This window comes from Mirounga angustirostris, unplaced genomic scaffold (genome assembly GCF_029215605.1).
Source record: "Mirounga angustirostris isolate CCGP_5_RB_7025 unplaced genomic scaffold, mMirAng1.0.hap1 SCAF_10, whole genome shotgun sequence".
NCBI classification, from domain to species: domain Eukaryota; kingdom Metazoa; phylum Chordata; class Mammalia; order Carnivora; family Phocidae; genus Mirounga; species Mirounga angustirostris.
In genome coordinates this window covers 30,335,528-30,358,253 of record NW_026991718.1, presented here as the reverse complement: position 1 = coordinate 30,358,253, position 22,726 = coordinate 30,335,528, and the positions used below count along the sequence as shown (strand labels likewise).

Genomic DNA, 22,726 nt, shown 5'->3' with positions numbered 1-22,726 from the left:
TATTAGCCTAGCAATTATACATTTTAAGATAGGAATGAAAATACTGGTTTGGTCTGATGCCCATGTTCCATAGAACTGTCTGCAACTTATGGAATGGCTTTTAAAATATAACTCTCCCTTTTGGTATCTTTTAGTTCTTCAAGATCAAACTGCTTCTATATTAGGCTAATTGGGACTACTGGGGAACAAGTCTAATAATCAGGGCATGAATGCTTTTGCACATACTCACACAACCTGGAGAGCTGCTCTTGGATTTGGTAGCAAGGGCTGTGCACATGGGACCTAGGGCATAACTAGCTGCTCGGGGAAGCAGTCTGGACACGCCAAAACTAGGATTCAACCCGGGGCTTGTGTTAGAGATCTACACACGGAGAAGGGTAGGAGGGATTGGTGCAGGTAGTAGCCAGTTAGATACTAAAATAACAGACAGACAAAATATACCTTAAGGAAATTTTGCAAAGCTTCTTCTACAGTTGAGGATGGTATTTTTCCAAACAGAGTAGCAGCCATTTTTTTCTCAATCCAGCTCAGTTTTGAGACCTGCAAACATGGAGGCGACATCATTCTTAGAAAGTGGTTCCCCTTTTGAAAGAATCATCTCTCCTCAATTAGACGTGTGTGTGTAGGTGTATATGTATGTATATGCATAGAATATATAAATATAAACATATCCATACATAATATACATGACAGAGGTCATCTTTATGGTATTAATATTTTACCTTCCTTTTTTTATAGTTCTAATAAACTATGAGCTCTAAAAGCACTGGTTACCAAATCAATCTGAAATACTCATGATAAGATTTGTGTTCAATCAGAGAAAGGGATGGGGAATAATGCTGATCCTGTTTGTTTATGTGATTCAAGATTCTGAGATGACCACACAGTATTTCTTTGCACAGAGTTTCTTTGCACAGAGTGGAGGAGACCCCAACTTTGCTTCCTTCCTGCCAACCTGACCCAGAACACAGCATCTCAGAAGTGTAAATAGAAGAAGGATTCTTAACCCAGAGGGAGTATAGAGTGAGGGCCCAGTATACATATTTACAATCCAGGAGAAAATTTTTTTAACCAGCAACCACCAAAATTAAATTTCATATTATCATTTATTTTTTGCTTCCTTTTATCCCCCATTTTAATTCCAGTATAGTTAACATACAGTGTTTTATTCTTTTCAGGTGTACGATATAGTGATTCAACAATTCCATATATTACTCAGTGCTCTACAATAGAAGTGTACTCTTCATCCCCTTCATCTATTTCACCCACCTCACTTCTGATAACCATCTATTTGTTCTCTGTAGTTAAGAGTCTGCTTTTTGGTTTGTCTCTTTTTAGTTCCCTTGTTCATTTGTTTTGTTTCTTAAATTCCACATATGAGTGAAATCATATGGTATTCGTCTTTCTCTGACTAACTTATTTCGCTTAGCATTATAGTCTAGGTCCATGTTGCTGCAAATCGCAAAATTTCATTCTTTTTTATGGTTGAATAATATTCCATTATGTGGTATAATATACCACTTCTTTATCTATTCATCTATTGATGGACACTTAGGTTGCTTCCATAATTTGGCTATTGAAAATATGTTACAATAAACATTGAGGTGCATGTATCCCTTTGAATTAAAGTTTTTGTATTCTTTGGGTACTGAGTAGTGCAATTACTAGATCATAGGGTAGTTCTATTTTTAATTTTTTGAGGAACCTCTGTACTATCTTCAGTGTCTGCACCAGTTTGCATTCCCACCAATAGTGCATGAGGGCACCTATTTCTCTACATCCTCGCCAACACTTGTTATTTCTTGTGTTTTTGATTTTAGCCATTCTAATAGATGTGAGGTATCTCACAATGAGAGACGAGATATCCCATTGTGATTTTGATTTGTATTTCCATGATGATGAGTGATGTTGAGCATCTTTCCAAATGTGTCTGTTGGCCATCTGTATCTCTCTCTTTTTTTTTTTTTAAGATTTTATTTATTTATTTGACAGACAGAGATAGTGAGAGCAGGAGCACAAGCAGGGGGAGTGGGAGAGGGAGAAGCAGGCTCCCCACTGCACAGGGAGCCCATTGTGGGGCTTGATCCCAGGACCCTGGGACCATGATCTGAGCTGAAGGCAGATGCTTAATGACTGAGCCACCCAGGTGCCCTGGCCATCTGTATTTCTTCTTTGGAGACATGTCTGTTCATGTCTTCTGCCCATTTTAAATTGGATTATTTGGTTTTGAGTGTTGGGTTGTATCAGTTCTTTATGTATTTTAGACATGAGCCCTTTATTGGATATGTTATTTGCAAATACCTTCCCCATTCAGTAGGTTGTCTTTTAGTTTTGTTGGTTGGTTCCTTCCCTATGCAGAAACTTTTTATTTTGATGTAGATCCAATAGTTTATTTTTGCTTCTGTTTTCTTTGCCTCAGGAGACACATCTAGAAAGATATTGTTATGGCCAATGTCAGAGAAATTACTATCTGTGCTCCCTGCTAGGATTTTTATGGTTTCAGGCCTCATATTTAGGTCTTTAGTCCATTTTGAGTTTTTGTGGTATATGATGTAAGAAAGTGGTCCAGTTTCATTCTTTTGCATGTAGCTGTTCAGTTTTCCCAATATCATTTGTTGAAGAGACTCTTTTTCCCATTGTATATTCTTGTCTCCCTTTGTCGAAGATTAATTGACCAAGTAATTGTGGGTTTGCTTCTGGGCTTTCTATTCTGTTCTATTGATCTATGCATCTATTTTTGTGTGAGTAACATACTGTTTTGTTTAATACAGCTTTGTAATATAACTTGAAACCTGGAATTGTGATACTGCCAATCTTGGTTTCCTTTTTCAAGATTGCTTTGGCTATTTGGGTGGTTCCATACAAATTTTAGGATTGTTTGTTCTAGTTCTGTGAAAAATGCTGTTGGTACTTTGCTAGGGATTGCATTAAGTCTATAGATTGCTTTGGGTAGTATAGACAGTTTGACAGTATTTGTTCTTTCAATCCATAAGCATGGAATGTCTTCCTATTTCTTTGGGTCATCTTTAATTTCTTTCATCAATTTTTTATAGTTTTCAGAGTACAGGTCTTTTTACCTCTTTGGTTAAGTTTATTCTTAGGTATTTTATTATTTTTGTGATTATAAATGGGATTGTTTTCTTAATATCTCTTTCTGCTTTTTAGAAATGCAACAGATTTCTATACATGGGGATTTTGTATCCTATGATCTTACTGAATTCATTTATGAGTGCTAGTAGTTTTTTGGTGGAGTCCTTAGGGTTTTCTGTATATAGTATCATCTCATCTGTGAATAGTGAAATTTTTTACTTCTTCCTTACCAATTTGGAAACCTTTTATTTCTTCCCGTTATCTGATTGCTGTGGCTAGGACTTACAGTACTTTGTTGAATAAAAGTAGTGAGAATGGGCATCCCTGTCTTGTTCCTGATCTTAGGGGAAAAGCTCTGTTTTTCACCATTGAGTATAAAACATTAGCTGTGGATTTTTCATATAAGGCCTTTATTATGTTGAGGTATGTTCCCTCTAAACCAACTTTGTTGAGGGTTTTTATCATGAATGGATATTGTACTCTGTCAAATGCTTTTTCTGCATCTATTGAAATGATCATATGGTTTTTATCCTTTCTCTTAATAATGTGATGTATCACACTGATTGATTTGCAAATGCTGAACCACCCTTGCATTCCAGGAATAAATCCCACTGATCATGGTGAATATGATTTTTTGAATGTATTGTTGGATTTGTCTTGCTAATATTTTGTTGAGGATTTCTGCATCTATGTTCATCAGAGATATTGGCCTGTACTTCTTTTTTGTTGTTGTGTCTTTAACTGGTTTTGGAATCAGGATAATGCTTACCTATTAGAATGAATTCGGTTTTCCTTCCTGTGCTATTTTTTAGAAAAGTTTGAGAAGAACAGGTATTAGCTCTTCTTTAAATATATGATAGAATTCACCTGTGAAGACATCTGGACTTTTTTTGTTGGGAGTTTTTTGATTACTGATTCAATTTCATTGCTGGTAATTGGTCCGTTCAAATTTTCTATTTCTTCCTGTTTCAGTTTCAGTAAGTTTTATGTTTCTAGGAATTTATCCATTTCTTCTAGGTTGTCCAGTTTGTTGGCATATAATTTTTCACAATATTCTCTTATAATCCTTTTTCTGTGGGGTCAGTTGTTATTTCTCCTTTTTTTGTTTCTGATTTTGTTTATTTGAGTCCTTTTTTTTTTTTTTTTTTGGATGAGTCTAGCTAGAGATTTATCAATTTTGTTTATCTGTTCAAAGAACCAATCCTGATATCATTGATCCATTCTATTTTTTTTTTAGTCTCAATATCATTTATTTCTGCTCTAATCATTATTTCCTTCCTTCTGCTGTATTTGGGTTTTGTTCTTCTTTTTTCTAGCTCTTTTAGGTGTAAGCTTAGGTTGTTTGAGATTTTTCTTGTTTCTGGAGGTAGGCCTGTGTTGCTATACACTTCCCTCTTAGAATCACTTCTGCTGCATCTCAAAGATTTTGGATTATTGTGTTTTCATTTTCATTTGTCTCCATGTGTTTTTTTATTTCTTCTTTGATTTCTTGGTTGATCCATTCACTGTTTAGTAGCATGTTATTTAACCTCCATGTAGATGTGGTCTTTCCAGATTTATTTCTTTTAAGCCTAAACAAATAATGTACATTCAAGCCCCAGACTCATGTGAGGTTGGGTCAATGGTTTTTAAGCTTGAGGGGTCTTCTACCTTAATGAAGACTCAGATTCCTAATATTTAAAACTGGCATAATAAAAACTGCTTACAGGGATGTTTTAAGGATTTGACACACAGTTGATACATAGCAGGTGTTCAATAAAAGAGCTTCCTTCTCCATTCTTAATCCTCAAACCTCAATTAAAAAGCTTCTTCTTTTGCTTATGCTAATTTTTTCATTCAGAAATAGCATTTCTCTTCAGAATAATTTTTCATGCATCTCTTAAGATAGATTTTCACATTCTGTTAATTCTCTATAAACTAACGTCATTTAAGACACTGGATCTTAGACTAGCTAGCTGCCTTGATTTATTTCTATATGTTTCATGTGTCTTTCTAAACTCAGTTCTTTGAAGACAAGAACAGTGGGCACATAATTTATGCTCAACATGCTCTGATAAATGAAAAAGTCCTCTCACAAGACAAAGAGTAGTACACATGTGTGTAGGTGGCTGATCACCAACTGAGAGCACAGAGGGGACATGTGATTGCTGCCAGGGGAAACAGAGAGGTGGTCAGGCGAAAAATACAGATATATATGTGTGTGTATATATACACACACACATACACACACACACATATATATAAAATCATATACTGTATGTAACACAGTATATAAACAAATCAATCATAAACTCATAAAATATGTACTGATTTTATCATTTTCCCTACAGTAGGCACTAGGTAAAACACTTAAAGAATAAGTGTTCATTGGAAATATATCCTGTAATCATAGTATATTTAAACAAGATTTATAGATCAAAACATTCAACTCACAGTATAACAGTATCTTCCTTTGAGGTAATACAAAAAGGGTTCTTCAGGTAAAAATTGGATTGCTTTATCTAGATGTTCCTGAAAAAAAATCCAAAACAAATACCATCACTCAGATTCCAGGCAGCATTGAATGGAAGTATGCCTAGTAAGTTCAAAGGGGCTTTACACTGTTGTTTGGTTCTCCTCCTCAATCCCTATCATTAATACAAGTAAGTCTTATCAATAATTCAATTATCAGGAATGACTGCTCACAAGTAGAACCAGATTGTGACTATGATTTAATTAAACTATGGATAATTTAAAGGCAAATGTCACTATAAAAATAGAAAACATCCGAGTGACATTTTTGTCTTCCCATGCCTTGCCTAGCTAATACTTACTATTAGGAAGCATGTTTGCAAATATCAAGTGATGGGGATATAACGGGGGAAAGAATAGCAGAGCTAGGTGGTGGAGGAATCTATTCCCCTGACATTATTATAATTGTTATAGGGAGCTGGAAGGCAAACTCTGACCATTTATATTGAGCTATCAAAGCTAGAGGTACATTATAAATGATGTACATATACATTATTTATTTTATTCACTTATCATGTTAAGTTTAAGTCTTAGATTGGATTCTATTCCTCCCACCAAATCAATATGCAAGAAGTGTTAACTAATTAGTTCCAGTCATGTTGATGATGTTGGTGAGTTCATGACCAAAAGACTAATCCTCAGTCTTTGAAAAAGTAATACTCATCTACTATGTGACTTCTGTCAAGATCCAGAATAATAATAATCCTCAATCTCCCATATAGTTTCATTCTTTTTCACACAGTATGATGAAAAAACTGTCACTTCATTTAAATAAAAAAGATAAATTCCTTAAGATTAATTCATTGAATAATTTGATTTATATCTTTTAAGGGAACATACAGCTACATTAAAATATTTTTAATATCAAGAAATACCTTGAAGCGATGTCCATAGTTGATTTTGTTTTGTAAGCCCTCAAACTCAGATACATAGCCACACAAAACCGCATACCTGAAAAGGGTAAAAACAGTGGATAGCGTGTGAACTTTTAATCAAATACCACCAAATGTAACATTTAAAAAATATCTCTAAAGCATTCATTAATATTTGAGAGAAGTAGTCATATAGATGCAAGGGCCCTAAAAATAAAAAACATCTGACATGAACATGAGGCCAGTTTCCTCACCTATAACTGGGGAGACTAACACCATCTATCTCATATGTATGTCGTGAGGGCAAAACACCCAAAACACATAAGTGTTTAGACTACTACCTGGCACATAGTGAGTTCCAAGAAATATGAGCTTCTGCTATCACCATCATCAACAGCAAAGTCACAAAGAGGCTCTCTGAAAAAGTCTAGTCACACAAGTAATAAATTGAAAAATATATTGTATCATGATATCCCTGTTCCTCCTCAATAAAAAGAAAAAGAAAAATTTCACAGCCTCCCTTAACGTCATCTGAAAACAAAAATAAATATCATGACTAAAACAATGTCAAAGGTAATTTCAGAATATACTTTCCCGAAAAATTCCCCATGACCTTCAATCTTTCCTTGGAAACACTGCATATTAGAATAGCGCATCCCATTAATTGTTTACTTCCCCCCCCCCACGGGGAATACAAAAGTTACATCAATAATTATCTGACATAAATTGAGTGCAATATTTGTTCAGCAATTTGCTCACTCCAAAATCTGGGGATATATTACTTTTTATATCTAGAATGTTTCTGTCTGTGCAAAATCTCCAGAGTATTTCAGAGTGTTTCTGTCTGAGACAAAATATTCATTTACCTAAATATTTCAAGAGTAAGTATTAATTTTTACTTGCATTGTCATAACTGAAATGAAAGATGTAATTTTGGGTATTTATCTCAATCATTTCTGTAGATAAGCATAACTTTCAAGTACAAAAATGAAGTGAACGATTTTCTTAATTTGGAACAGTAAGACCCTTCCTGAACACAAAAGATCACATAATTCACACAACTTACGACAACCAATAAAACAGTCACTTTTCAGTTATGACTAGTTTGACCTCTGAATTTTCAGTTTCTATATAATCAACCAAATCTGCTAGAGTACAAACAAGAATGATGACTAAACCAACCTATCAAAAGTGATCTGAGAACTTAACTAGATTAGGAGATACTACTATTCACAAATTCCATAATCAGACTACATTACACATACATCTCTGCACCCACCAGAGATCGAGCATGTAGGAAAAGATGACTGGAAAAAGACTCATGAGTTTCCTTGTAAAACTGCTATCGTCACCTCCAGCCTCACCATGTTCTTTTGAAATGCTCTCTGGCATTTTGTTCTATCATTCCTCCCGGGGAGTTCCAGAAAGTGGAGCAAAATTCCATACAACTACTTCCCCAAGTTCTCCCATTTTTGTTATGGGCATTATCATTTTCTGACGCATTTGGACTTAAAACCTTAGGCCACTTTTAAAAAAAAATAAGCTTTTATTTTAAAATAGCCTGAGATTGCAAAGATGTTACAGAGAGTTCCCATATATATACCCATATTGGGTTTTCCCTACTGTTTACATCTTACATTACTAGAGTACATTTATCACAAGTGTACCAATACTGTCAAACAATACTGATACATAATTTTTACAATGTACCAATAGTAGTACATTATTATTAACTAAACTCCATGCTTTATTCAAATTCTTGTCTGTTTTTCCCTAAGTTAAATGTTGACACTTCTCTCTCCATCCCTCCTTCCACATTTATCCCTATTAATTCACACATGTGAAAATCTTTTGAATTATTATTGTCATTCGTCATACATCCTCTTCCTCCTAGTTCTGTGTTACTTGCAACTTTTATAAACATACCTATTATATCTTTACCCACTGACAAAATTATGGAACACTCTAGTGTCTAAGATACAGATCTGAAACCCTAGAATCACCTCCAGCTTGACAATGATGTTGCCAACAGTTATTCTGTTGAATAGCTGAGGCTTGAACCCTTCTCTCTATGTCGGTAACCCAGAGGCTTGCCCACATTTTTACATCTTGTCCACAAGAATGTTATTGGTAAACTTACATGAATGCCTTGCTTAAATCCAGATATACTAGCTCAATTTCCCTACTCTACATGCTGGCAAAGAAATAAAAACCAAATCATGTCACATTTTTAGAAAAATCTGAAGGATCTATTTGAACTTTCTAATCCAGAGATTTATAGAACAACTCAAATATCTGTGCTGGAATCAAAAGAAAATAATGTATGTTCACTGATCTGGAGTGGTGGGATCCATTATCTACTGATGCTAAACGTCAGCGTCAGAATGACTTCGTGCGCAGCATTAGGCACAGACACTGCTCTGTCAGCAAACTCTCTTTAAGCTACTCCGAGTGAGGACAAAAGGGAAAAAAAACCCCTAGGACTTATGAATACCATTATATGAAATATGAGTATTTCCCTTATAAATAATCAGTCTTAATGCTTTTCATAATCTTTTTTGAACTCTGTTTCTTTCTTTTCTTTTTTTTTCTGAGCTGAGATCAAGAATCGATGCTTAACCGACTGAGCCACCCAGGCACCCCTTGAAGTCTGTTTCTTTAAAGTCTAAAATATTGTCTATCTTCCTACATAGCCTAAGTTCAAAGTTCATCTGACCACTTTTTCTCAAAGCATCATCACTTCTTTTCTGGCGATCAGTTCCACTTATGTCTCTGTGTATCTCTGTGTTTTTGTTCTTTTATGCTGTTCATCTTTAAACATGTAATTTAAAATTTTATTTTGTGAACCATCTCAAGTGGACCGGAACTCTGAAGAATGTTAATTCACAATATGGTTTATTACCTCCACCTAGAGGTCATTCTCACCATACAGGCTTTGACAAAAATTCTGATTTTCTTTGCATTGATATTGAATATATCTTTAATAAATGACCAACATTCTTGTTTTAACAATTACTAAAATAACCCCGTTAGTTTCCCTGCATACTTCTGATTCAGCACAAATGCTATTTATACTGTGGGAAAGCAGTGGAAAAATAATGTAATAGAAAAAATACTGAGTAAGAATAAAAGATCTGGTTTTTGTTTTTCTATTTATTGTGTGACTCTTGCATACCAATCAGCATATTCCCCCCATACGCCCCCTAGACACACTACCTTATCTATAAAATGGAAACAGGTTGTTCTGTGACTCATGTGCTGTAAGGCATGTGGATATAATTTGTGAACAGTAGAGCACAACAAATATGTAAGACATTATTTGTAATTAAGGTCAGGCCTATTGTGCTAACAAACTGTAAATCCACAGTGACTTTACTCTCTTGGTTCTAGAAGTATTTTAGGCTGGGTACAACAAAAACAACAGAATTTGTAGCAAACATTTTAAGCTTTGGGGTCAGATAGTCAAGGTCGCAACTATTCAACCTCATTGCTATACACAAATGCACAGGTGTGGCTGGGCACCAATAAAACTACAAAAATAGGCAGTTGGCCCCGGACTGTAGTTTGTCATTTGTGCTGAATGAATGAGAATATGTCTTAACATCCTGAAAAAGATTTTTAAATGATATTTTACTACAATTAATCATGGAATCAGTTAAGCTAAATTTTAACCACTGCTTCTCAAGTCAAAGTTTTAATTTCTCTTTTATCATGACCCTAAACCTCTCCTATGTAACTGAATGAAAACTCTTGTATTCACTACATACATTATAATACATTCTAAGAACTAAGATAAATTGACATTTGAATTTGTTAAATTTTATCAACTGAATAGATTTTAACATTCTTTTTTAGTTTAAAACTGATACTGAATAAGATATCATGTGCAACACAGATCATTACTGTGTGTGTGTGTGTGTGTGTGTGTATATGTAAGATTTAAACTTGGAGTCAAATACCATAGTTGTAAACAAGGCAATCCATTCACAACAAAAAGTGAAAGAAGATGAACAAATGAAAAGTAGCCAGACTAGCGTACGACAGACTGGGTAGCCTACTAGGGCAGAGTTATGTATAATTTCTTCTTACAAGATAGATTTCAAGGTACTTATGAAGCCCCCAGAGAAGACACAACATTGTTCCTCTATGAAAATTTGAAGCTTACACAGATAAATGCCCTCAAACTAAGGATTGAAATCCACTGTACATTTTAAATGTGATTCTTCATGGATGCAGATCTATGTATGGGACAAGGAAGAGGACAACAGAGGAAGAGCAATGCAGTGGGAGGGGGAGGATGTGGAGGAGGAGGAGGAGCTCAGAGTTAAGAGTAGGGCTTGGGGATATGATCCAGCAATTGCACTACTGGGTATTTACCCCAAAGATACAAAAGTAGGGATCTGAAAGGGTACGTGCACCCCGATGTTTATAGCAGCAATGTCCACAATAGCCAAACTGTGGAAAGAGCCGAGATGTCCATCGACAGATGAATGGATAAAGAAGATGTGGTATATATATACAATGGAATATTATGCAGCCATCAAAAGGAATGAGATCTTGCCATTTGCAACGATGTGGGTGGAACTGGAGAGTATTATGTTGAGCGAAATAAGTCAAACAGAGAAAGACATGTATCATATGACCTCACTGATATGAGGAATTCTTTTTTTTTTTTTTAAAGATTTTATTTATTTATTTGAGACAGAGAGAATGAGAAAGAGAGAGCACATGAGAGGGAGGAGGGTCAGAGGCAGAAGCAGGCTCCCCACCGAGCAGGGAGCCCGATGCGGGACTCGATCCAGGGACTCCAGGATCATGACCTGAGCCGAAGGCAGTCGCTTAACCAACTGAGCCACCCAGGCGCCCCTATGAGGAATTCTTAATCGCAGGAAACAAACTGAGGGTTGCTGGAGTGGGGGGTGGGGTGGGAGGGATGGGGTGACTGGGTGATAGACACTGGGGAGGGTATGTGCTCTGGTAAGCGCTATGAATTGTGCAAGACTGTTGAATCACAGATCTGTATCTCTGAAACAAATAATGCAATATATGTTAAGAAAAAAAAAAAAGAAGAAGAAGAAGGTAGCAGGAGGGGAAGAATGAAGGGGGGGAAATCGGAGGGGTAGACGAACCATGAGAGATGATGGACTCTGAAAAACAAACTGAGGGTTCTAGAGGGGAGGGGGGTGGGAGGATGGGTTAGCCTGGTGATGGGTATTGAGGAGGGCACATTCTGCATGGAGCACTGGGTGTTATGCACAAACAATGAATCATGGAACACTACATCTAAAACTAATGATGCAATGTATGGGGATAATATAAGAATAAAAAAATTAAAAAAAAAAAGAAGAACATGCCCCATCCAGGTGGCTCATCTCAGAAAGAGGCTGAGAGGTGTACAGCAGGGCTGTGCAAGCCATGCACATCCCGAAGGATAGATGACTGTGGTTTAAAACCATATGCACCATTCAGCATTATTGTGACAATAGCTCACTGAAACAGCATATAAACTGTTGTTCTTCCTGGATAGCTGTTGAAAATTAATAATATCAGCCATCTTTGTGATGAAAATATAAAGCCTATGTTTTAATTAAAAAAAAAAAAAAAGAGTAGGGCTTGGGGGTTCTTTCTGCATCGAAACCTGGCCAACCAGCTCCCAAACAGCTCCAGCATCAAAGGAGATGAAGAGCGTGTGGCTTATCAGCACAAATTCATTAGTTACGACTAAAAGTGGAAGAACAGAAGTACCTTAATGCATACATATGTTAATTTATTAATACTAATGTGCAAATTAGATGGGAAGGTATATTTGGCTATATAAATAATAGCCAAGACCCTTGCATCCTGGGAAAATGATCTTAAAGATATGTACCAGGATGTTAACTGCAAAACTGCCTTTCTCCTAGAGTTGTGGCAGAGGTACCAGGGGCATAGAACAATACTTTATTAGGTGCTCCCATTCCTAAAGCAAGATGCTCTATTGCCAGTACATGACATGCTAAGGAAATGATTCATAGGTTCTGCCAGGCTCAGCCCTTCACCCTTCTCCAGGCTATAGAAGGGAAAGTAAAGGATTCCTGTGGATAGCATTGTTAGGGGACTGTGGGTTCTACCTCCCACCTTCTCATGGGACGGGGCAGGAGGGAGGTTTGCGCCTCATCTTAAGCCAAGTGAGGGCAGATCAAAAGACTTGATTATTTTGGCCCGTGTCCCTTACGGGACTCCGAACCAGAGAAGCTTTAAGATGAGCGTGTGAGTGGAGCTCCCCCTGCTGGTGGCAGAGTAAAGAAACAGGTCTGCTTTGGGAAAATCGTTTGCATTTCAGAGTTAGCTGGTGGAATGAAAATGAATTTCCTATGGGGCAAATGCGGACCTGCAGAAAGGGAGCCATTTTGAGAGAGACTTTTGCCTAAAAGTGCTCCAGAAGAATAAAAATAATCCCGAAGAGAGGTAGATTTTTGGAAGCCTAGGTCTGAGAGAAGGGTCACAAATTAACTTATTATTGTTATCTTCCTAGCACCTGAAGTAGCAGTATTGCTGTAAGGAACTAAAAGATATAAAAATGCAACCACAGGGGCGCCTGGGTGGCTCGGCTGGTTGTGTCTGCTTTTGGCTCAGGTTGTGATGATCCCCGCACTGGGCTTCCTGCTCAGTGGGGAGTCTGCTTCTCCCTCTGCCCCTCACCCGGCTCATGTTCTTTTTCTCTCTTAAATAAATAAATAAATAAAATCTTTAAAAAAAATGCAACCACAGAGTGTTAATTTAAAACAATATATTTCGGGCGCCTAGGTGGCTCAGATGGTTAAGCGTCTGCCTTCGGCTCAGGTCATGATCCTGGAGTCCTGGGATCGAGTCCCGCATCGGGCTCCCCGCTCTGCGGGAAGTCTGCTTCTCCCTCTGCCTCTCTCTCTCTCTCTCTCATGAATAAATAAATAAAATCTTTTAAAAAAAAAATAAAACAATATATTTCTTCTTATTTGTGTTTTATAATTTTAAATATACAAAGGATCTAAAACAAAACATATTCAAGAATAATTTCGTTTCCCCAAGGATATTCACCTACCCCACAAATTAAATTCCCTTTGAGCTTTTTTATATTATATTTCTTATATTAAAAGTGGCTTCTCTTTGACCTGTAGAATTTGTACACATGGACTCACTAAGGTATAAGAAATGAGTGACATGCTTTTATTCTTTGAAGCATTCTTCCAACATTTCATTTAGGAACATGATATCACTTCAGTAGTTGTTTCCAAACAAAACGTTAAATTATATTTAATTAGAATTTATCATGTTCAAAGGTGCTGCACTTGGTAGATTCACTTATGAAATTTTCAGTGAATGTATTTAAAATGTACATACTACAAAATACATAAGAATAAGAACAGTTACTGTGCTATCTACTAAATAGATTTTTCAGTGAATGTGACAGGTAAAATGAGTCAATTATACCTTAAAAATCAATTGTAACTTATATAGAGGTATATGAAAATTTTAAAAGACTGCGTAAGTTCTATGTACTTACCACAGATGACAATGTCCATTTGTGGGTGCTGTAGTGATCGCTCTTTCCCCTAACGTTTTTCCTGAAAGACAAATGTTCTTACATTTAGTACCTTCATGCGAGTTGGTGGGAGGTGAATTACTGAATTAAGTCAGTGGTTCCCAAAATATGGTCCCCAAAGCAGAAGCATCACCTGGGAACTTGTTAGAAAAGCAAATATGGGGCTACAAGGGAGACCCATTTCCTAACAAAGTCTGGGCTCAACAATCTGTTTTAACTAGCCTCTAGAGATTCTGATGTATGCTCAAGTTTTAAGCTCACTGGATTAAATGATGTAACCAAGTGCAGGAAAAGTCATTCAATCGTTATTTGAAAGCATTAATAAAGACTGTTCTGTAATTAACCAACATTTACTGTGTGCCTTCTAAGTGCCACATCATAACCTCTAGGAATAAAAAGTCAAATTAAGACAGTTTTTGACTTCCAAGGGTTCACATTTCAGTAGAAAGGAGGTATAGAAGCAAACAAAATGCATGCAAAAACTAAAAGCGAGATGAAGAAAGAGAGAGCAAGGCAGAGAACAGAGTAACTAAGTCCATCTAAAGAGAAGGCTTCCCAGAGAAGTGCCTACCTAATCATGCACAACAATGAACAGGCTCTGTACATAAATAATCGTCCCAAATCATTTCCCTTAGTTTTAGGATAACTTTTCATAAGGTCATAATTACTTTGGATAGGTTTGTCTATTGGCCTGAAAAGTCAAAATGCTTGCAACAAAACTGAGCAACATTATGAAAATCTTTTTAAAAAATGGGCTGCTTTGTCTTATACCATCTCCTTTTACCCTGCTCCACATTTTTGTTGTTGTTGCCTTGAAGAGAATATCCAGTGATCTGCAAAATGTTCTTCTAAATAAGTGGATGAGATAATCTTTATAAATAAGGATCTTTTATTCTAAAATTATTCTATTTGTGAATTTGTTACAGCAGAACACTCTGTATTTTATAGCTCTATCCATTAAGAGAACCATCCTGTGTAGAAATCTACCTAAACTGGAAAAAATTAAAGTGAAGTGTTTTATGGCACTAAATTCATATCTTTCAATATTGACCCTGAATGTAAATGGGCTAAATGCCCCCAAAAAAGACACAGGGTATCAGATTGGATAAAAAAATAAGACCCATTGATATGCTGTCTGCAAGAGACTCATTCTAGACCCAAAGACACCTCCAGATTGAAAGTGAGGGGGTGGAAAACAATTTACCATGCTAATGGACATCAAAAGAAAGCTGGGGTGGCAATCCTTCTATCAGACAAATTAGATTTTAAACCAAAGACTACAATAAGAGATGAGGAAGGACACTACATCATACTTAAAGTAGATCTAACAATTGTAAATATCTATGCCCCTAACATGGGAGCAGCCAATTATATAAGCCAATTAATAACAAAATCAAAGAAACACACCACCAACAATACAATAATAGTAGGGGACTTTAACACCCCCCTCACTGAAATGGACAGATCATCTAAGCAAAAGATCAACAAGGAAATAAAGGCTTTAAATGACACACTGGACCAAATGGACTTCACAGGTCTATTCAGAATATTCCATCACAAAGCAACAGAATACACATTCTTCTCTAGTGCCCATGGAACATTCTCCAGAATAGATCACATCCTAGGTCACAAATCAGGTCTCAACCAGTATCAAAAGATTGGGATCATTCCCTGCATATTTTCGGACCAAAATGCTTTGAAACTAGAACTCAATCACAAGAGGAAAGTCGGAAAGAACTCAAATACATGGAGGCTAAAGAGCATCCTACTAAAGAATGAATGGGTCAACCAAGAAATTCAAGAAGAATTGAAAAAAATCATGGACACAAATGAAAATGAAAACACAACTGCTGCAAAATCTTTGCAGCAAAGGCAGTCCTAAGAGGAAAGTATATAGCAATACAAGCCTTTCTCAAGAAACAAGAAAGGTCTCAAAAACACAACCTAACCCTACACCTAAGGAGCTGGAGAAAGAACAGCAAATAAAGCCTAAACCCAGCAGGAGAAGAGAAATAATAAAGATCAGAGCAGAAATCAATGAAATAGAAACCAAAAGAACAGTAGAACAGATCAACAAAACCAGGAGCTGGTTCTTTGAAAGAATTAATAAGATTGATAAACCCCTGGCCAGACTTATCAAAAAGAAAAGAGAAACGACCCAAATAAACAAAATCATGAATGAAAGAGGAGAGATCACAACCAACACCAAAGAAATACAAATAATTATAAGAACATATTATGAGCAACTATATGCCAACCAATTAGATAATCTGGAAGAAATGGATGCATTCCTAGAGATGTATAAACTACCAAAACTGAACCAGGAAGAAACAGAAAACCTGAACAGACCCATAACCACTAAGGAAATTGAAGCAGTAATAAACATCTCCCAACAAACAAGAGCCCAGGGCCAGATGCCTTCCCAGGGATATTCTACCAAATACCAATTAAAGAAGAATTAATACCTATTCTTCTGAAACTGTTCCAAAAAATGGAAATGGAAGGAAAACTTCCAAACTCATTTTATGAGGCCAGCATTACCTTGATCCCAAAACCAGACAAAGACCCCATCAAAAAGGAGAATTACAGGCCAATATCCCTGATGAACATGGATGTGAAAATTCTCACCAAAATACTAGCCAATAGGATCCAACAGTACATTAAAAGGATTATTCACCATGACCAAGTGGGATTTATCCCTGGGCTGCAAGGTTGGTTCAACATCCGCAAATCAATCAATGTGATACATTAATAAAAGAAAGAACAAGAACCATATGATCCTCTCAGTAGATGCAGAAAAGGCATTTGACAAAGTACAGCATCCTTTCTTGATTAAAACTCTTCACACTGTAGGGATAGAGGGTACATACCTCAACATCATAAAAGCCATCTATGAAAAACCCACAGCAAATATCATTCTCAATGGGGGAAAAACAGAGCTTTTCTCCTAAGGTCAGGAACACGGCAGGGATGTCCACTATCACCACTGCTATTCAACATAGTATTAGAAGTCCTAGCCACAGCAATCGGACAACAAAAAGAAATCAAAGGCATCCGAATTGGCAAAGGAGAAGTCAAACTCTCACTCTTTGCTGACGATATGATACTTTATGTGGAAAACCCAAAAGACTCCACCTCAAAACTGCTGGAACTCATACAGGAATTCAGTAAAGTGGCAGGATATAAAATCAATGCACGGAAATCAGTTGCATTTCTATACACCAACAACAAGACAGAAGAAAGAGAAATTAAAGAGTCGATCCCATTTACAATTGCACCCAAAACCATAAGATACCTAGGAATAAATCTAACCAAAGAGGCAAAGAATCTGTACTCAGAAAACTATAGAATACTCATGAAAGAAATTGAGGGAGACACAAAGAAATGGAAAAATGTTCTATGCTCATGGAACTGGAAGAACAAATACTGTGAAGATGTCAACGCTACCTAGAGCAATCTACACATTTAATGCAATCCTTATCAAAATACCATCCACTTTTTTCAAAGAAATGGAACAAATAATCCTAAAATTTGTATGGAACCAGAAACGACCCCAAATAGCCAGAAGAATGTTGAAAAAGAAAAGCAAAGCTGGTGGCATCACAATTCTGGACTTCAAGCTCTATTACAAAGCTGTAATCATCAAAACAGTATGGTATCGGCACAAAAACAGACACATAGATCAATGGAACAGAACAGAGAGCTCAGAAATGGACCCTCAACTCTATGGTCAACTAATCTTCGACAAAGCAGGAAAGAATGTCCAATGGAAAAAAGACAGTCTCTTCAACAAATGGTGTTGGGAAAATTGGACAGCCACATGCAGAAGAATAAAACTGGGCCATTTCCTTACACCACACACAAAAGTAGACTCAAAATGGATGAAAGACCTAAATGTGAGACAGGAATCCATCAAAATCCTAGAGGAGAACACAGGCAGCAACCTCTTTGACCTCAGCCGCAGCAACTTCTTCCTAGAAACATCGCCAAAGGCAAGGGAAGCAAGGGCAAAAATGAACTATTGGGACTCCATCAAGATAAAAAGCTTTTGCACAGCAAAGGAAACAGTCAACAAAACCAAAAGACAACTGCCAGAATGGGAGAAGATATTTGCAAATGACATGTCAGATAAAGGGCTAGTATCCAAAATCTATAAAGAACTTATCAAACTCAACCCCCACAGAACAAATAACACAATCAAGAAATGGGCAGAAGACATGAACAGACATTTTTCCAAAGAAGACATCCAAATGGCCAACAGACACATGAAAAAGTGCTCAACATTGCTCGGCATCAGGGAAATCCAAATCAAAACCTCAATGAGATACTACCTCAGACCAGTCAGAATGGCTAAAATTAACAACTCAGGAAATGACAGATGTTGGCGAGGATGTGGAGAAGGGGGAACCCTCCTACACTGTTGGTGGGAATGCAAGCTGGTGCAGCCACTCTGGAAAACAATATGGAGGTTCCTCAAAAAGTTGAAAATAGAGCTACCCTACAACCCAGCAATTGCTCTACTGGGTATTTACTGCAAAGATACAAATGTAGTGATCCGAAGGTGCACCCCAATGTTTATAGCAGCAATGTCCACAATAGCCAAACTGTGGAAAGAGCCAAGATGTCCATCAACAGATGAATGCATAAAGAAGATGTGGTATATATATACAATGGAATATTATGCAGCCATCAAAAAACCCTGAAATCTTTCCATTTGCAATGATGTGGATGGAACTAGAGGGTATTATGCTAAGCGAAACAAGTCAATCAGAGAAAGACATGTATCATATGATTTCACTGATATGAGGAGTTCTTAATCTCAGGAAATAAACTGAGGGTTGCTGGAGTGATGGGGGGTGGGAGGGATGGGATGGCTGGGTGATGGACACTGGGGAGGGTATGTACTATGGTGAGCGCTGTGAATTGTGTAAGACTGATCAATCACAGACCTGTACCTCTGAAACAAATAATACATTATATGTTAAAAAAAAATAAGATAGTAGGAAGGGAAAAATGAAGGGGGGGAATCGGAGGAGGAGAAAACCATGAGAGACAATGGACTCTGAGAAACAAACTGAGGGTTCTAGAGGGGAGGGGGGTGGGGGGATGGGTTAGCCTGGTGATGGGTATTAAAGAGGGCACGTACTGAATGGAACACTGGGTGTCATATGCAAACAATGAATCATGGAACACTACATCAAAAACTAATGATGTACTGTGTGGTGATTAACATAACATAATAACATAAAATTTAAAAATAAATAAATAAATTAGCTCATAGAGCCTATTAATAAGATAACAAAAAAAAGTGAAGTGTTTTAATACTAACTGACATTTTATCGTACACATATCTTAAAAGAGTAATCTTTAAATAAATGATTGAAAAACATAATTTTAAACATACATTTAAATATAAGAAACAAAATCAATATTTTAGCTACTTGGCCAAATGAACAAAAATAGCTTTGGGTGCACACTCTCGAGCCTAAAACAGAGAGTCCATTACCCTGAGACTATAAAAGGAAGCTGGGGAGCATGCAGCCTCACCCATGCACCAGAAGTCTGAAAGGAAAGCTGTTTCCTTTACAACACTGTACTTTGTGGTCTATTTGAGGCACTTGTATTGATCATTTAATTCTGGAAAGTATAATAATGTTCCTTTAGATATAGGATTCATATTTTATTTGGAATACAAATTAAGATCAGAGTACTTCAAAAGATGTGCTGCATAATGCTCCACCCCAGCATGAGTACCCTGAAAGAATTCTGCACTCCTCAGCGATCACATCTTCTTCCCCTGGCATAACAATTTTATTTTTTAGTTTTATTATTTTTTAAAGATTTTATTTATTTAAATGACAGGGAGAAAGCACAAGTAGGCAGAGTGGCAGGCAGAGGGAGAGGGAGAAGCAGGCTCCCTGCTGAGCAGGGAGCCCGATGCAGGACTCGATTCCAGGACCCTGAGATCATGACCTGAGCCAAAGGCAGATGCTTAACTGACTGAGCCACCCAGGTGCCACCCCCCACTCTTTTTTTTTTTTTAAAGAATTTTAAGTATGCTATTATGGGGAATAATATTTCGCACTTCCTCCTCCCTCATGCTGAGTTCCAGTGTCCTCCAACACTGGGCTCAGCTCGAACCTATTTTTGTCATCACCTTTCCCAAGCACTTACTACCGGAACCCTGAGGTATGATGGGCTGTCTCTATGTTGATCTTTCTAGCAAGTTCCTTGGTGTAGAATTGTCTTAATCACCTTCACCTCCCTCCTCTCTCCCTTCTCTCCTTCCCTCCACCCCTCATTTTAACATTGTTCCTGGACACGGTAATTTCAAATAAATATTTCTTAAATGGAGAGGAAAAATAATTCTTTTTTAATATATTTCAATATATGAATGAATGCTTCTGAGGCTTTCACTCCTTTTTCTTGACATCTTAAACGTTTCTCTTTTTTAAATAGATCCTATTCCAATCTACGCTCCATTTTTGTCTGCCAATTTCCTCCAGCCTATTTCTTTTTCCATTTTTACCACCTCATACATTAACTCAATTACAATTCTACTCCATTTAAAAATAGAGATCCCCAGTAATTTCACCTCTGTGAGACTCTTACTTCCCCAGGAAAGCCTTCTCTTCATCAGCCCCCAGCCCCTGCCTTCAAATCCTTGGTGTTATCACCCTTAATGTCCCATATTCTTCCTTCCTCACAATGGATTTCCGTCTGTTTCTTTATATGTATGGTTATTTCAATAATACTGCTTCCCCACAAAGCCATCAGCTTGTGTAGAGGCTGAGAACATGTGATTTTTTTTTTTTTTTAAGATTTTTATTTATTTATTTGACAGAGAGAGAGAGACAGTGAGATAGGGAACACAAGCAGGGGGAGTGGGAGAGGGAGAAGCAGGCTTCCTGCCGAGCAGGGAGCCCGATGCGTGGCTCGATCCCAGGACCCTGGAATCATGACCTGAGCCAAAGGAAGACGCTTAACGACTGAGCCACCCAGGCACCCCAGAACATGTGATTTTGTTATCATTTCTACCTCCTATCACACACAGGAGGAGCCCTGATGCCCATGATGTCTATGGGAAATAAAAGTAATATGGATGAATGTTGAAACAGTTTACATAGATATCCTGTGATTTTCTCAGTAGATACAAACATAAATCAGTTTTTTCTCTTTGTGCAAAAGTCACTGGGCAAGGAAATCGACAAGTGGAAGGAATGTAATTACAAGGAGTTTGGAGATACTACCTTCTTGGAAATAAAAATGACAGTGAACAAGACTGGAATGAGGTCTGTGGTATCATTATGTTTTGCTGTTTCTTCCTTATGCTATCTTAGAGAAAGAAAGCTTGGAAAAGAGGAGGTTTGGAATAAAAGAAGAATTAAAGAAGTTTTGATGTCAGATTACTATGCTGAAGCTCAGAGAAATGGCAGCTACGGGGCTTTTTGCAAGAAAGGGTTTTGATATTCAGTGAGAGTCAAGGTGAGATATATATAAAAGATTTGACATTCCAGCTATTATACTTTTGTTGTTACTATGGAAAATTTCAAAAATATGCAAAAAAGTATAGAGGACAGTATAATAAACCACCATATGCTGTATCCCTTAGCATAAATGAGGACTGACTCAAGGCTAATCTTGTTTTATCAAGATGGATTTTGAAAAAAAGCATTGAACCCTGAGTAGCTATTTCTCTGTGGCACCTGAAGTTCTAGCTTACAGGAATCAGGGAGGGTTATTTTAATTGTGCTGAAGACAACTATCCTCTGCCTCTTTTGCTCCTCAAATATTACCTCTGAATGTTTTGTCTGTCTGTGATTTTATAAACTTTAATATCTGAAATTTGAGTTTTTCAGTTGCTTATTCTTTCTTTCTTTCTTTTTAAAGATTTTATTTATTTATTTGACAGAGAGAGAGACAGCGAGAGAGGGATCACAAGCAGGGGGGAGTGGGAGAGGGAGAAGCAGGCTTCCTGTCGAGCAGGGAGCCCAATATGGGGCTCGATCCCAGGACCCTGGGATCATGACCTGAGCCGAAGGCAGACGCTTAACCGACTGAGCCACGCAGGTGCCCCAGTTGCTTATTCTAATATGCTCAAACATTTTTAAAGAATATATACTTTAGTCCTAAAAAACCCTTTCTGTCCTTAGACTATGTATATTTTTCAGTACTAGGATATATTAAAATGGATTAAACATATTGGTTTTAGCTAAGATACTTTAATTAAAATTCATTAATGGGTTGTTATAGATAATGCCTGTCTCTTGAGGATAGATTGTCACTTGAGGATAATCAATCTTTACAAAATACTTACCGATATTAGCATAATGTTTCTTTTCTTGTGCGTTAGTAGATAGCTCATACATGTCTCCGTAAGCACGAACTAACCGCCAAATAAACTCTATTTCATCTCTAAACTGAAAAGATAGAACAATATATTAGATTAACTCAGTAACTTGACCAGACTATAAATGCTTTCCACTGCAACTTTTAAAAAATTAGGCAGGTGAACTGATATTTATGGATGACTGAATCTATTCATGTGCATACATTTTAAATTCAAATACTCATGGCTACAAAATGTGATTTAATATAGTGTTACATTTAGATCTTAAAACTAAGGAGTGTTACCCAGACATTAGCTCTACACCAACATATAAGAGAGAACTGATAGGCCAGAATCTGCGAG

General features: G+C 37.0%; 1 protein-coding gene across 2 annotated transcripts in view; it reads right to left on the bottom strand.

The window, feature by feature from the left end:
- The window catches only part of LOC123850732 (regulator of microtubule dynamics protein 2), an 83,591-nt gene that overhangs the window by 26,005 nt on the left and 34,860 nt on the right, over positions 1 to 22,726 (bottom strand). For both annotated transcript variants that reach the window (XM_064572127.1, XM_064572128.1), the window contains exons 4-8: positions 22,352 to 22,454; positions 13,996 to 14,056; positions 6,477 to 6,552; positions 5,524 to 5,601; positions 442 to 540 (exon numbers count right to left, since the gene is read on the bottom strand). In XM_064572127.1, the coding sequence (XP_064428197.1) occupies positions 442 to 540; positions 5,524 to 5,601; positions 6,477 to 6,552; positions 13,996 to 14,056; positions 22,352 to 22,454 (417 nt within the window). The remainder of the gene's footprint in view (positions 1 to 441; positions 541 to 5,523; positions 5,602 to 6,476; positions 6,553 to 13,995; positions 14,057 to 22,351; positions 22,455 to 22,726) is intronic.